The following is a 10,819-nucleotide window of genomic DNA, read 5'->3' on the forward strand; positions in this document are numbered from 1 at the left end:
GTCCCTAGGTATGAATGAATGAGTGAATTGTCTGTCCCTGTGTGCCCTGCAACTGGCTGGCAACCAGTTCAGTTCCCCTGCCTGGGATATAAATATATATATATATATATATATATATATATATATATATATATATATATATATATATATATATATATATATATATATATATATATATATATACTATTACATACACTTCTAATCAGTGCAACTTCTGCAGTCACTCGAACAGTGACTGTAGCCTTCCACCAGCCTTCTACCCAGCTAAACTCCTCTCTCCTACTCCAGAGCCAACAAGAGGCTCTCTCCGCGGCTTCCCCCACCCTTTTGGCAGCTGCCTTCCTCTAGCTTCCACTTATTCCCAAAGATGTTAATGTGTCCCATTCAGACTGTGCTGGGAAGCCCCTGCACCCGACCTCCACTGGGAATAGCCAGGTCTGCCATCCCTTGTCCCTGCACTGTTGGATCAGCTCTTGATATTTGGTATTTTTTCTTTCATGGGCTTCGCTGCATCCTTCTTCCCATGGGTACAGTTAGCTCAATCCGGATGATTTTCTTAGCCTCTTCTGACCAATTCACAATATCTGGCCTCAAGGAAGTTTGGACAACCTGGGGAAAGTGTAATTTCCTTCCCAGGTCTACCCTCATCTCCCACGCTGGTGCTGTTTGCAGGAGGCTCTTTTTGGTCTTCTTGGAGGATGCTGGTTTCTCCCCTTCCCTGACGAACTGGATGGAATGTGTTGGACCGGGTTGAGGTGGGTGCGTCTTCCGCCTTTCCTGCTCCAAGATGTAAGCCAGTGCACCGAGGACCTTGTCATGGCGCCAGCGGTATCTGCCCTGGCTAAGAGCAATCTGGCATCCTGCCAGAATATGCGCCAGTGTCCCTCTCCCACCACATAGCCTGCACGTTGGGTCCTCCTTCAACACCCACCTGTACAGGTTGGTTGGTGTTGGAAGAGTATCGTACACTGACCGGCGCAAGAAAGAGATCCGGAACGGTTCCAACCTCCAGAGTTCTGGCCAGGTGATCCTTCGCTTTGGTAGGTCCCACTTTGTCCAGGCTCCTTGGACTCCAAGCTCCACCGCCCTGGACCACCTGCCTTCCTCCTCCAGTTGACGGACCTCGGCCTGCACCATGTCTCTCCTCTGCCTTGGATCAGCTTTTGACCATTGCTGGAAATGAGTAGACCCTAGTCCCTGAAGCTCTACGCATGCATTTCCGATGAGATCTTTCAACCTCAGCCTGCCTTCTGCCTGATGTACTTGGCTGTCTGCTGCCCATTTGCGCCCCGATCTTGTAATCATGCCCGCGTCCCTAACCATCTCGTCGCTAGAATCTTTGAGCATTATGACCGCCCTACACTTGGCCACCTTGAACTCTTCCACCACCGAAGACAGGGGAAACTGCAGCTGCCCCGACCTGATGTAAAGCCCTAATGATGTGAAGCTTGGTGGAACACCAAGCCACCTGCGGAGATGTTTATTTGTGCTCCTCTCTATTTCTTCGACCGCCGTCATAGAGATTTCATAGATCGTTAGCAGCCACAGCAGTCTTGGTAGCAGACCGTACTGGAACAACCAAGTCTTGAACTTGCCTGGTAGTCCTGATCGCTCAATCCTATGCAGACACTCATTAGCCTGCTCCACTGTCCTGAGAACGCTGCCCCTCTCACCCAGAGATGAGTCGTACCACTTTCCGAGGCATTTTATTGGGTTATCTTTGATTGATGGTATGTTTTCTCCTTGGATTCGAAGTTGAAACCTGCTTATGACCTTCCCGCTCCTGATCACCATGCTTCTTGACTTTCTAGACTTGTATCTCATCCGAGCCCAGGTTGCTACCGCGTCAAGTGCCTTCTGGATCCATCTTGCTTGCATATAGGTCACTGTTGTAATGGTGAGGTCGTCCATAAAGCATCTTAACGGAGGTTGGCATATGCCAGACCTCGTCATTGGCCCTCTGGTCTCCTTCACCGCGGCAGTGAAGAGTAGATTCATGCCCATAACAAACAGGATGGGGGAGATGGTGCACCCCGTGACGATCCCCTTCTCCGAGACTTGCCACTGGGTGGTAAACTGGGTGGTTTGGAACCGAAACTTGAATCCACTGAAGTAGGAAGTGATCATTCCCCTTATGTGCTGTGGGATATGGTAATGTTCCATCGCAGTGTTGATGAGATCATGGGGAATTGACCCATATGCATTGGCCAAGTCTAGCCAGACGACCAATAAGTCACCTTTACTTTCCTTGGCCTCGCGGATCAACTGGTTGATGATGCTTGTGTGCTCCAGACATCCAGAGGACCCTGAGATGCCACCTTTCTGGATTGATGTGTCGATATATTTGTTCTTGACCAAGTACGATGTCAGCCTCTGTGCCAGGACTGAGAAAAATATCTTACATTCAACACTTTGTAGAGAAATTGTTCGGAATTGGCTTATGTCAGATGAGTCCTTTTCCTTGGGCACAAAGCACCCATCCGCTCTCTTCCAGGATGTTGGGATTATGCCCTTTATCTAAATTCTCCGCAGTAGCTTCCACAGCCTCCGTAGAGGTAATGGACATCTCTTGTACACTTTGTAAGGTATACCGCTGGGTCCTGGTGCAGATGATGACCGGGCTTTTTTCACAATGTTCTGGAACGCTCTCCATGATGGCCCCCTAGTGTTGAGCTTCTCTTCGGGGTTTTATTGCTTCCAATCCTTGGGTGGATGTCCAAGGCTTGGCTTCGAAGGTGTCGCTGTGACTTTCTTTAAGGAAACTTTCTACCGTTTCTTTAGGGCTGGTCAGTCTCCCAGATCTTGCTTCCCCCAACAAGGTTTGGGTGAACTTGTATGGGTTCTTAGTGAACTGAGCAAGTTTGACCTCCTTTTCTTTTCTCAGTCTCCGAGACATCTCTGCCCTTCTTAGTCTGCACAATTGTCCTCGTAGTCCAGTGGTCAAGTCTTTTATGCCCTCCTTCTCTCTGGGACTGGCATGTTTGTACTGCGAGTTGAGAGCCTTGATTTCCCTTCTCAACCTCTTGATCTGTTTTTCCCTTCTGTTGGACTGTTTTGCAGGTGCTATATTGCTGCCTTTCTTCTCCTCTGTACCAAAACGCTCCTTGGCCATGGAGTAAGCACAAGCAGCCATGCTGTTGATTTTCCTTTCTGCTGATCCTGCCAAAGTGGCCTCTAGGACTCTATCAAGATCCTGGTCAAGTTGGTTCCATGCAAGGTTGTTGTTTGCTGGAGGCCACTTCACTCTCTCTTTAGGGGGTTGGGCACCTGTGAGGAGGGACCCTATGGTCGAGGACTATCGCAGATGCCGAGAGGTCTCCTGTACGGTGGGGTGCTTCCTGACTGGAGTCCTCCCCTGCGTCTCACTGAGCGTCTCCACTATGCGCTGCATCTGATTTACCCCTTTCCCACAGATGGTCTTGGATTGGTATATCTTAAGTCCCTTTGCGTTTTTACAGATTTTCCCGCAGTGGCACTTTGCCTCAAACATGCCCATGTCCTTGCCGTAGCCGTTACCAGTGAATCTGTCCTCCTGAGTCTCTCATCCTCCCACCCTCTTGGGAGACTCTGGGGGTATTGCTTATTGTTTCTTACCAATGGTTGGTGCCCTCTTGCGAGTACTGTGGGTGGGGTTGCTAGCCCCACACACCCATGCCAGTCTTTCCTGGAGGTCATATGTCTTTCCAGCATCACCAATTTTCCTTGGTTGCCATCCAGCCTTTCCTGGAAGTCAAAACTATTACATACACTTCTAATCCAATATATATATATATATCTCATATCATTAGCTGCACCGCTTGTCCTCAGTAGGGTCGCGGGGGTGCCGGAGCCCATCCCAGCAATCATCGGGCAGTGGGCAAGGGACACCCTGAACTGGTTCAGCCAATCACAGGGCTATATATATATATATATATATATATATATATATATATATATATATATATATATATATATATATATATATATATATATATATATATATATATATATATATATATATATATATATATATATACATGAACTGTTTTATTACATTTTGTAAGTTTTAGTATTTGGGTATGCCTTTAAAATAAGCAACAAAGCCATGGTCTCTATGGAGGACCCGCTTAAGGGCAGTGAAAGCCAAACCTGTACTGATCATGAAGATAGGAGCAAGACCTGAAAGCAATAATGAGTCCATTACCTTTGCTGAAAGCCTCTAATATGATGACATCAGATCTCCAGAGCAGAAAAAGCAGAAACAAGCACTATCATGATTCAACGCTATCACCCCGAAACTCAACACACGCCCAGGGCACAGGGTGCATCCACACAAACTGTGATAATATAAGAAGGTTCCAAATGCGTGACAAGCCAGCCTGGAAGGTCATAAAAAAACTGATACTTGCAACAGCAGGATGGAACAAAAGAGGACAGAAGACGGAGTTGCTTCTATGGCTGCCTGCTACCAAAGTTTTGACCCAGCGGCCTATCTACAGTACAACTACACGCCGCCTCGTGCTGACTTTGACAGGAAGGACAGCATTGTGCCCTGGAAACTGGCATGCCTGCATAGGGCTTTTACAGAAGGTAAGCACTACTGACACCAGGTGAGGTTTATGTCTTTTGAGGCACGGTCAATCTATAAAAAAATAAACCTACATACCTACCAAAATCTTGTTTATAGTTTTACCCTCAAGGCGGGGTGCGTAGTTTAAGGTGTCCTTTAAAAGTTTTCATGAAATATTTTCTCCATTAAGTATGTGTTTACAATAACCAACTATTTTCAAAGAGCCTTTATGTATTTTTCCACCGACATCATAGGTAATCCTCCATTACAAAAAATAAAAGTCCATATACTGAGAAAAAATACTTGCTAATACTCTAACAAATTCTGTGTGAGGAAAATGAAGAAACCTTGAGAAGGGGTCTTGCACGAGGTAACCCCCGATGACCTGGCTGCAATAGAAGCTGCAAGGACATGAACAAACAATACACTAACATCGTCCACTTGAAATATAGGTAATTCATAAGCTAGAGAATAGAAGTTGTTTTAAGCCTAGATTTAAACAGTTCCACTGAGGTTGCAAATCGAATCTCAGGGGGAAGAGCATTCCACAGCACCGGGGCCCGAACGGTGACCTCTCTTGAACCTTCGGATCCCTTCTTGGCTCTTGGGATCACTTGTAGACAAGCGTTTCAGAGTGAAGGCTTCGAGCAGGAACATAGGGGGAAATTAAATCTGAAAGATATGAGGGGGCAAGTCCATGCATAACTTTGCATAATACCATCAGAACCTTAAAATCATAATATTGGACTGACAGGGAGCCAATGCAGGTCAGCTAAAATCGAGGTAATGTGATCAAACTTTCTCGTATTAGTTAATAGCCTTGCTGCAGCATTTTGTACCAGCTGCAGGGTCTTGAAGCCAGATTTTGGGTGAGAAGTACATTACAGTAATCGAGACGGGAGGTAACAAACGCATGGATGATAATCTCAGCATCAGACTGGGACAGCATTAGTGTTCTAGGAATATTCTTAATGTGTGTTTGGAAGGACAGTTTGACTGAATCACTCTGGGTGATATTACATTTGTCAATGTTCAGAGCATGCCCTGCGACTAGCTGCCAACCAGTTTAGGGTGTCCATGCCCACTGCCCGAAGATAGCTGGTATGGTCGCCAGCACTCCTGTGACCCTACTGAGGATAAGCGGTGCGAATAATGGATGGATGTTCAGAGTAATGTTTGAGAAAATATCACGGCGTTTAGATGAACCAATAATTATTATTTCAGGCTATTCACGGATAAGGCGCAAGAAGTTAAGTGACATCCATCTTTTTAGCTCAGTGAGGCAGGCCTCAAAATTTCCACTGATTAGTGGGGCAGATTCTCCATCTTATTACTTTTGTTTTAAAGCTGAAACTACCATGTTGCCTAAATTGACAGTATTTTTTTCTTATCATGTGTCCTTTATGTAGTTTATTTTGGTAATAATTAAAATTGCTGTAATTGTGGGTTTTATTATTTTTCAACCAGTTTTTCAAGATCTGTTTAATACTTCAAATGACCAAAAATAATCAGCCCTTTCTTTGGTAAAATAAGAAAATGGTTAAAATTAACAAAATAATCTGCAATTGTTGTTCATAATTTAACTTTAGCATTTTTGCTGTGTAAACATGCATTTCAGGTGAATTGGCCGGTCCAAATTGTCCCTAGGTGTGAATGAGCGAGTTGTCCGTCCCTGTGTGCCCTGCGATTGGCTGGCAACCAGTTCAGGGTGTCCCCTGCCCACTGCCCGATGATTGCTGGGATGGGCTCCAGCACCTCCGCGACCCTACTGAGGATAAGCGGTGTAGCTAATGAGATGAGAATCTTAAAGAGCCTCATAAAAAAAAAACTATTTCTCCAAACCACCTCCTGGGCAAAAAATAAGTATCTAGAAAGAAATAAAAGGTTGCCACCTACTGATATGGATGAGTGTAAAAGCTACACAGCAGATTAAAAGAACAAAGTCAATTTACCAAACAGTGGCATGTTTTTCTGCAGAGATAAAATTGGGCAATATTCTGCGGCACACTAAAAGAGGTATCACAGCACACTGGTTGAAAAACACTGATTAAATCACCTCAACTCCTAATCACAACATCTTTCATTGCGATATTTTTCTAGGAGATATCAGCGGCAAAGTCCTCCTGGACATCGGTTCGGGTCCCACTCTCTACCAAGTCCTGAGTGGTTGTGAAGTCTTCAACAAGGTGGTCCTGACTGATTTCCTAGAGGCCAACCGGAAGGAGCTGAGGCGCTGGCTGCAGGGCGATGATGGTGGCAGCCTGGACTGGACTCCATATTTGCAGCATGTCTGCAAGCTGGAAGGCCGACGGTATTAAATAATGGTGGTTTCAACTAAGCCCAGGCGATATGACAAACAATTTCATCATGATCAGGGGCGTTACCATGTGGCAGGGGTGCCCACCCATGCATTGCTCTGCCCACCCAAATTAAACTAGATGTAGTGGTGAGAGCAGTATGAAAATATGAAAAAAGACAAACAAAAGAAGAAACAAATAAAATAAAAAATAAAAAAGAGAGGGGGAAAAAGTAAAAAATAATAAAGCAAGAATAGAGGAAAAACAGGGAAAAAAAATTTAAAAAATCATAAGAAATAAGGAGAAAAGGAAAGAGCAGAAAAAAAGAAAAAAAAACACGTGGGAAAATAAACCAAATAAGAAGTAAATAAAACATAAAAGGAAAGAAGAAGACAAAACAGAAGAAATAAATATCAAAGCAAGAAAAAGGAAGCAAAAAGCTAAGAAAAAATAATCCCCAAAAAATAAAAGAAGAACGTTAAAAACTCTATGAAAAAGTGTACCTCATTTAAACGTTTTTATACTAATCAACTTTAGCCTGGAATCCCTGCATGACACGACAAAATGTTTCCTAAAAATGTTGAATTTTCAGTGCAACAACAAAGAAACTACGAAATACAAGAATAAACTGCATTTTTAAAAACACTAGAGCAGTGAAAACATTTTGGGGTATTATGATTATGATGATTAATAATAAAGGACAGAACAGGCTTAAATATGATGAAAAACTGTAGATGAAAAAAAAGGAAGAACTAACACTGGGTTAAAATTGTAAGCTAAGAATATAACTACAGTTCTACTCTCTACCAGCCATCTTGTCACTTGGAATCCTTGTGTTCACGTAAGAGGATTCCTCGTGAACCTTTGTTGAGCCAGGGCACATTTCTTTCATTGAAAAAATTCCACAGGACACCACCAGTCGGTGCCGTAGCATCTCCAGTAAAAGTAAAAAGATTTCGCCAGACCGCACGGGCACACATATTGGATACATTTTGAAACAGCACAGTACGACAATTAAATGATGTGCAGTGTCTGAAAAACACTGGAAACAAACCCGTGGTAATTTATACAGCTTTCTGGGGCACACAGATGTCACAAATGACTAATTTGGTATGTATTTTATAATTTTTAATTCAATTTATTTGGTCCTTTTAGGGAAATTCATTTTTACCAACTGTATCGTGGGTACAGTCAGTGCTGTCACAGCAGAGCGTGCGCCAAATGACGTATTTGCTGCACCTCGTATTCCCAGGCGGTCTGCCATCTGAGTACCAACCAGGCCCGACCCTGCTTAGGGGCCGGTCACACAGCCGTTTGCGGCTGAATCACGGCTAAAATTTTGCGGTTTTTTTTTGCCCGTGGTTGCCCGGGATGGAAAATGCGCAAAATTGGCCAACCCGCTGTTCATCGGTGGTATGCCCGCAAAACAGACGCCGGCGACTGTTCCGCTTCCTCATCGCGTCATTTCTGCGTCATTTTCTCGTGTGGACCACGGGTATAAAAGCTCCCGAGCCGGTGTTGTGCCCAAATCCGACTCCTACGCAACACCCACACCGCCCAACCCCCTCGCGTGACTTTTTCATCCACGTTAACAAACGCATTTTGTAGAATACGATCGCACTTTATTGTTTAAATAAACACGTTATATAGACTAGGATCTCCCAATTGTTATAATTAGTTCGCTTTATAGTTTTAATAAGCGTTTTATATAGAATACGATCGCTTTCGTTGGAAGCGCAGCAGAATGCGCGTTCACGCGAGGGGGGGAGGATTTACCGTTCGATTACGTTCACAACAAAAACAAAGACGGAATGGCTTAAGTTGTATAACATTTCCAACAAATGCAAGACGAAGTGATTTTGGTTATATATTCGCCATTACATTTCCTAAAAGTGAGATGAAACGAGGTAAAAGTGGTTGTAGTAGCGAGGGGATGCAAATCTCGGCACCGGGCTGTAGAAATCATAACCGCACAATACACAGTCCCGTGAAGATCAAGATTTCAAGCTATGGCATCATTTTTATTTTATTATCTTGAAAAGGAATGTCAAGAAATAAAAATGGATTAAGACGAGGTCACTACGCTGACGGGGGGGTGGGGGCAGGTGCTATTGGTCTATCTTCTTTATTCATTATCCATTATCGATCAGTTCATAATACGCTACAAAGCTTAGGAGCCGGGACTCTTACTCTCAGCCAAAAGGCCAAGCTAAGGTCCTAGCATTAAAGCCTTGCTGCGACCATTGCGAATGCACCGAAAGATTTATTCGAAATGAAGAGAAACTACGCTGACGGGGATCCATGTTCACCCCCTTGACGTCACGAGCACAACTGGCGTGTGCTCGGCATTCGCACTGTTTATACGCGGAGAAAGGCGTTTGACTGTCACACGCGTAACACGCTAATTTCACGTATTAACACCGCGATACAGGCGCAGAACATGCTATTACCATGCTCCACCCACGATTACCCGCTGAAATTTCCCGTCCTACCCATGTGTAAGCACGCCCTGGCCGCGGCCAGAGCACGTCGTTCCGCGTCATTTCCGCGTCATTTCCTCGTGTTCACCACGTGTGCGGCACGCGGTTTAACACGTGCTCAAACTTTTGAGCAGCTCAAAAGTTTTGAGCGCGGCCAACCACGTGAAAATTTCCGACCGCGAGTAAAGCACTGCTCTATCTCGTCTATATGGCGGTCTCAAAACGTCCAACAGCGCCCAACAGCATCTGCTTCACGGCCAGAAATTTCTGGCTGTGGTTCAGCCTCAATACGCTCGTGAAAGGCTGTGTACTCGCGCTCTGAAGAATTGAGCAGCGCCAAACAGTTTCGCGCTGCCACCCGCGCGCGAATTTCCGACCTCGTGTTAAGCACCGCTGTATCTCGTCTGTATGGCGATCTCAATGCGTCCAAAAGCGTCCGCCTCAAAGGCAGAAATTTCTGGCCGTGATTCAGCCGCAAATGTCTGTGTGACCGGCCCCTTAGCGTCATGACAACAGGCGTTCTCAGGGTGGTATTACTGTAAACAGGTTCCTATTCTGCTTTAATATACAGGGCTTCAGCATGGACAGAGAAGGCAGCCAAGCTCCGCCAGACCATCACAGAAATCCTCCCCATCGACGTGCACCGGCCCCAGCCTCTGGACCCCCACGTCTTCCCCCCTGCAGGGGCCGATTGCCTGGTGTCCTGCTTCTGCCTGGAGAGTGTCAGCCCTGATCTGGCTGCCTTTAAGAGGGCCCTCGGCCACATTGGAAAACTGCTTCGGCCCGGCGGCCACCTGTTGCTCATTGGCGCCCTGGAGGAGAGCTTTTACTTCGGGGGACCCGGGGTGAAGATTCCTGTGGTGCCACTGGGCGAGGCCGAGGTGTGTACCAGTTTGAAGGAGAGTGGCTACACCCTGATTCGGTTGGAGGTTTACACGCTGCCTCAGGATATGAGAGTTGGGGTGGATGATGTGACTGGGGTTTTTTTTGCAAAGGCAAAGAAAGATTAATAAGTGTTGCTGTTGTCTAAAATATCGGGTTTACTTCAATTGACGTGCCTTTGCACAGTTCATTCTTTTAATCAGATACAAAAAAGAGATTGTGTATTTGTTATGTTGTTACATATTGTCACCTGCTGTCTAAAAACAGCTACTACAACCAGACCAGTGGTCAGCAACCTAAAACTTTAAAAGAGCCAACTTGAACCCAAAAACAAATAGCAAATATGTTTAGCGCTTCAGAAAAATGAATGCCTTATATAAATCCTTTTTTAAATAAAACAATGTGGCGAATCATACATGAAAGTGATATAATAGTTACAGCATTTTCCGGACTATAAGTTGCACCACCTAAAAAAAAACCATAATCATTAAGGAAAAGACATAGATAGTCGTACGTGGAGTGTTAATCACATTTTTGGGGGAAATTTATTTGATAAAATCCAACAGCCAAAACATTCATGTCACCTTGAAAGACAATTTAAAATTAAAATA

General features: G+C 44.8%; 2 protein-coding genes across 2 annotated transcripts; one reads left to right on the top strand and one right to left on the bottom strand.

Moving 5' to 3' along the window:
- Nucleotides 1-344: 344 nt before the first annotated feature.
- On the bottom strand, nt 345-3,496 carry LOC148346919 (uncharacterized). The gene is given in 4 exon segments (XM_088324238.1): nt 345-527; nt 529-2,678; nt 2,749-3,267; nt 3,367-3,496. Coding segments are annotated over 4 exon segments (2,982 nt in total).
- Nucleotides 3,497-4,397: 901 nt separating this feature from the next.
- Nucleotides 4,398-10,336, top strand: pnmt (phenylethanolamine N-methyltransferase). Its single transcript, XM_088323913.1, has 3 exons — nt 4,398-4,569; nt 6,650-6,860; nt 9,898-10,336. Exons 1-3 carry the CDS (start codon nt 4,398-4,400, stop codon nt 10,334-10,336), a joined length of 822 nt encoding a protein of 273 aa, XP_088180039.1.
- The last annotated feature ends 483 nt before the right edge of the window (nt 10,337-10,819 follow it).

The sequence above is a fragment of the Urocampus carinirostris genome, chromosome 19 (assembly GCF_059441175.1).
Source record: "Urocampus carinirostris isolate Australia breed hairy pipefish chromosome 19, RoL_Ucar_1.0, whole genome shotgun sequence".
Lineage (NCBI taxonomy): Eukaryota > Metazoa > Chordata > Actinopteri > Syngnathiformes > Syngnathidae > Urocampus > Urocampus carinirostris.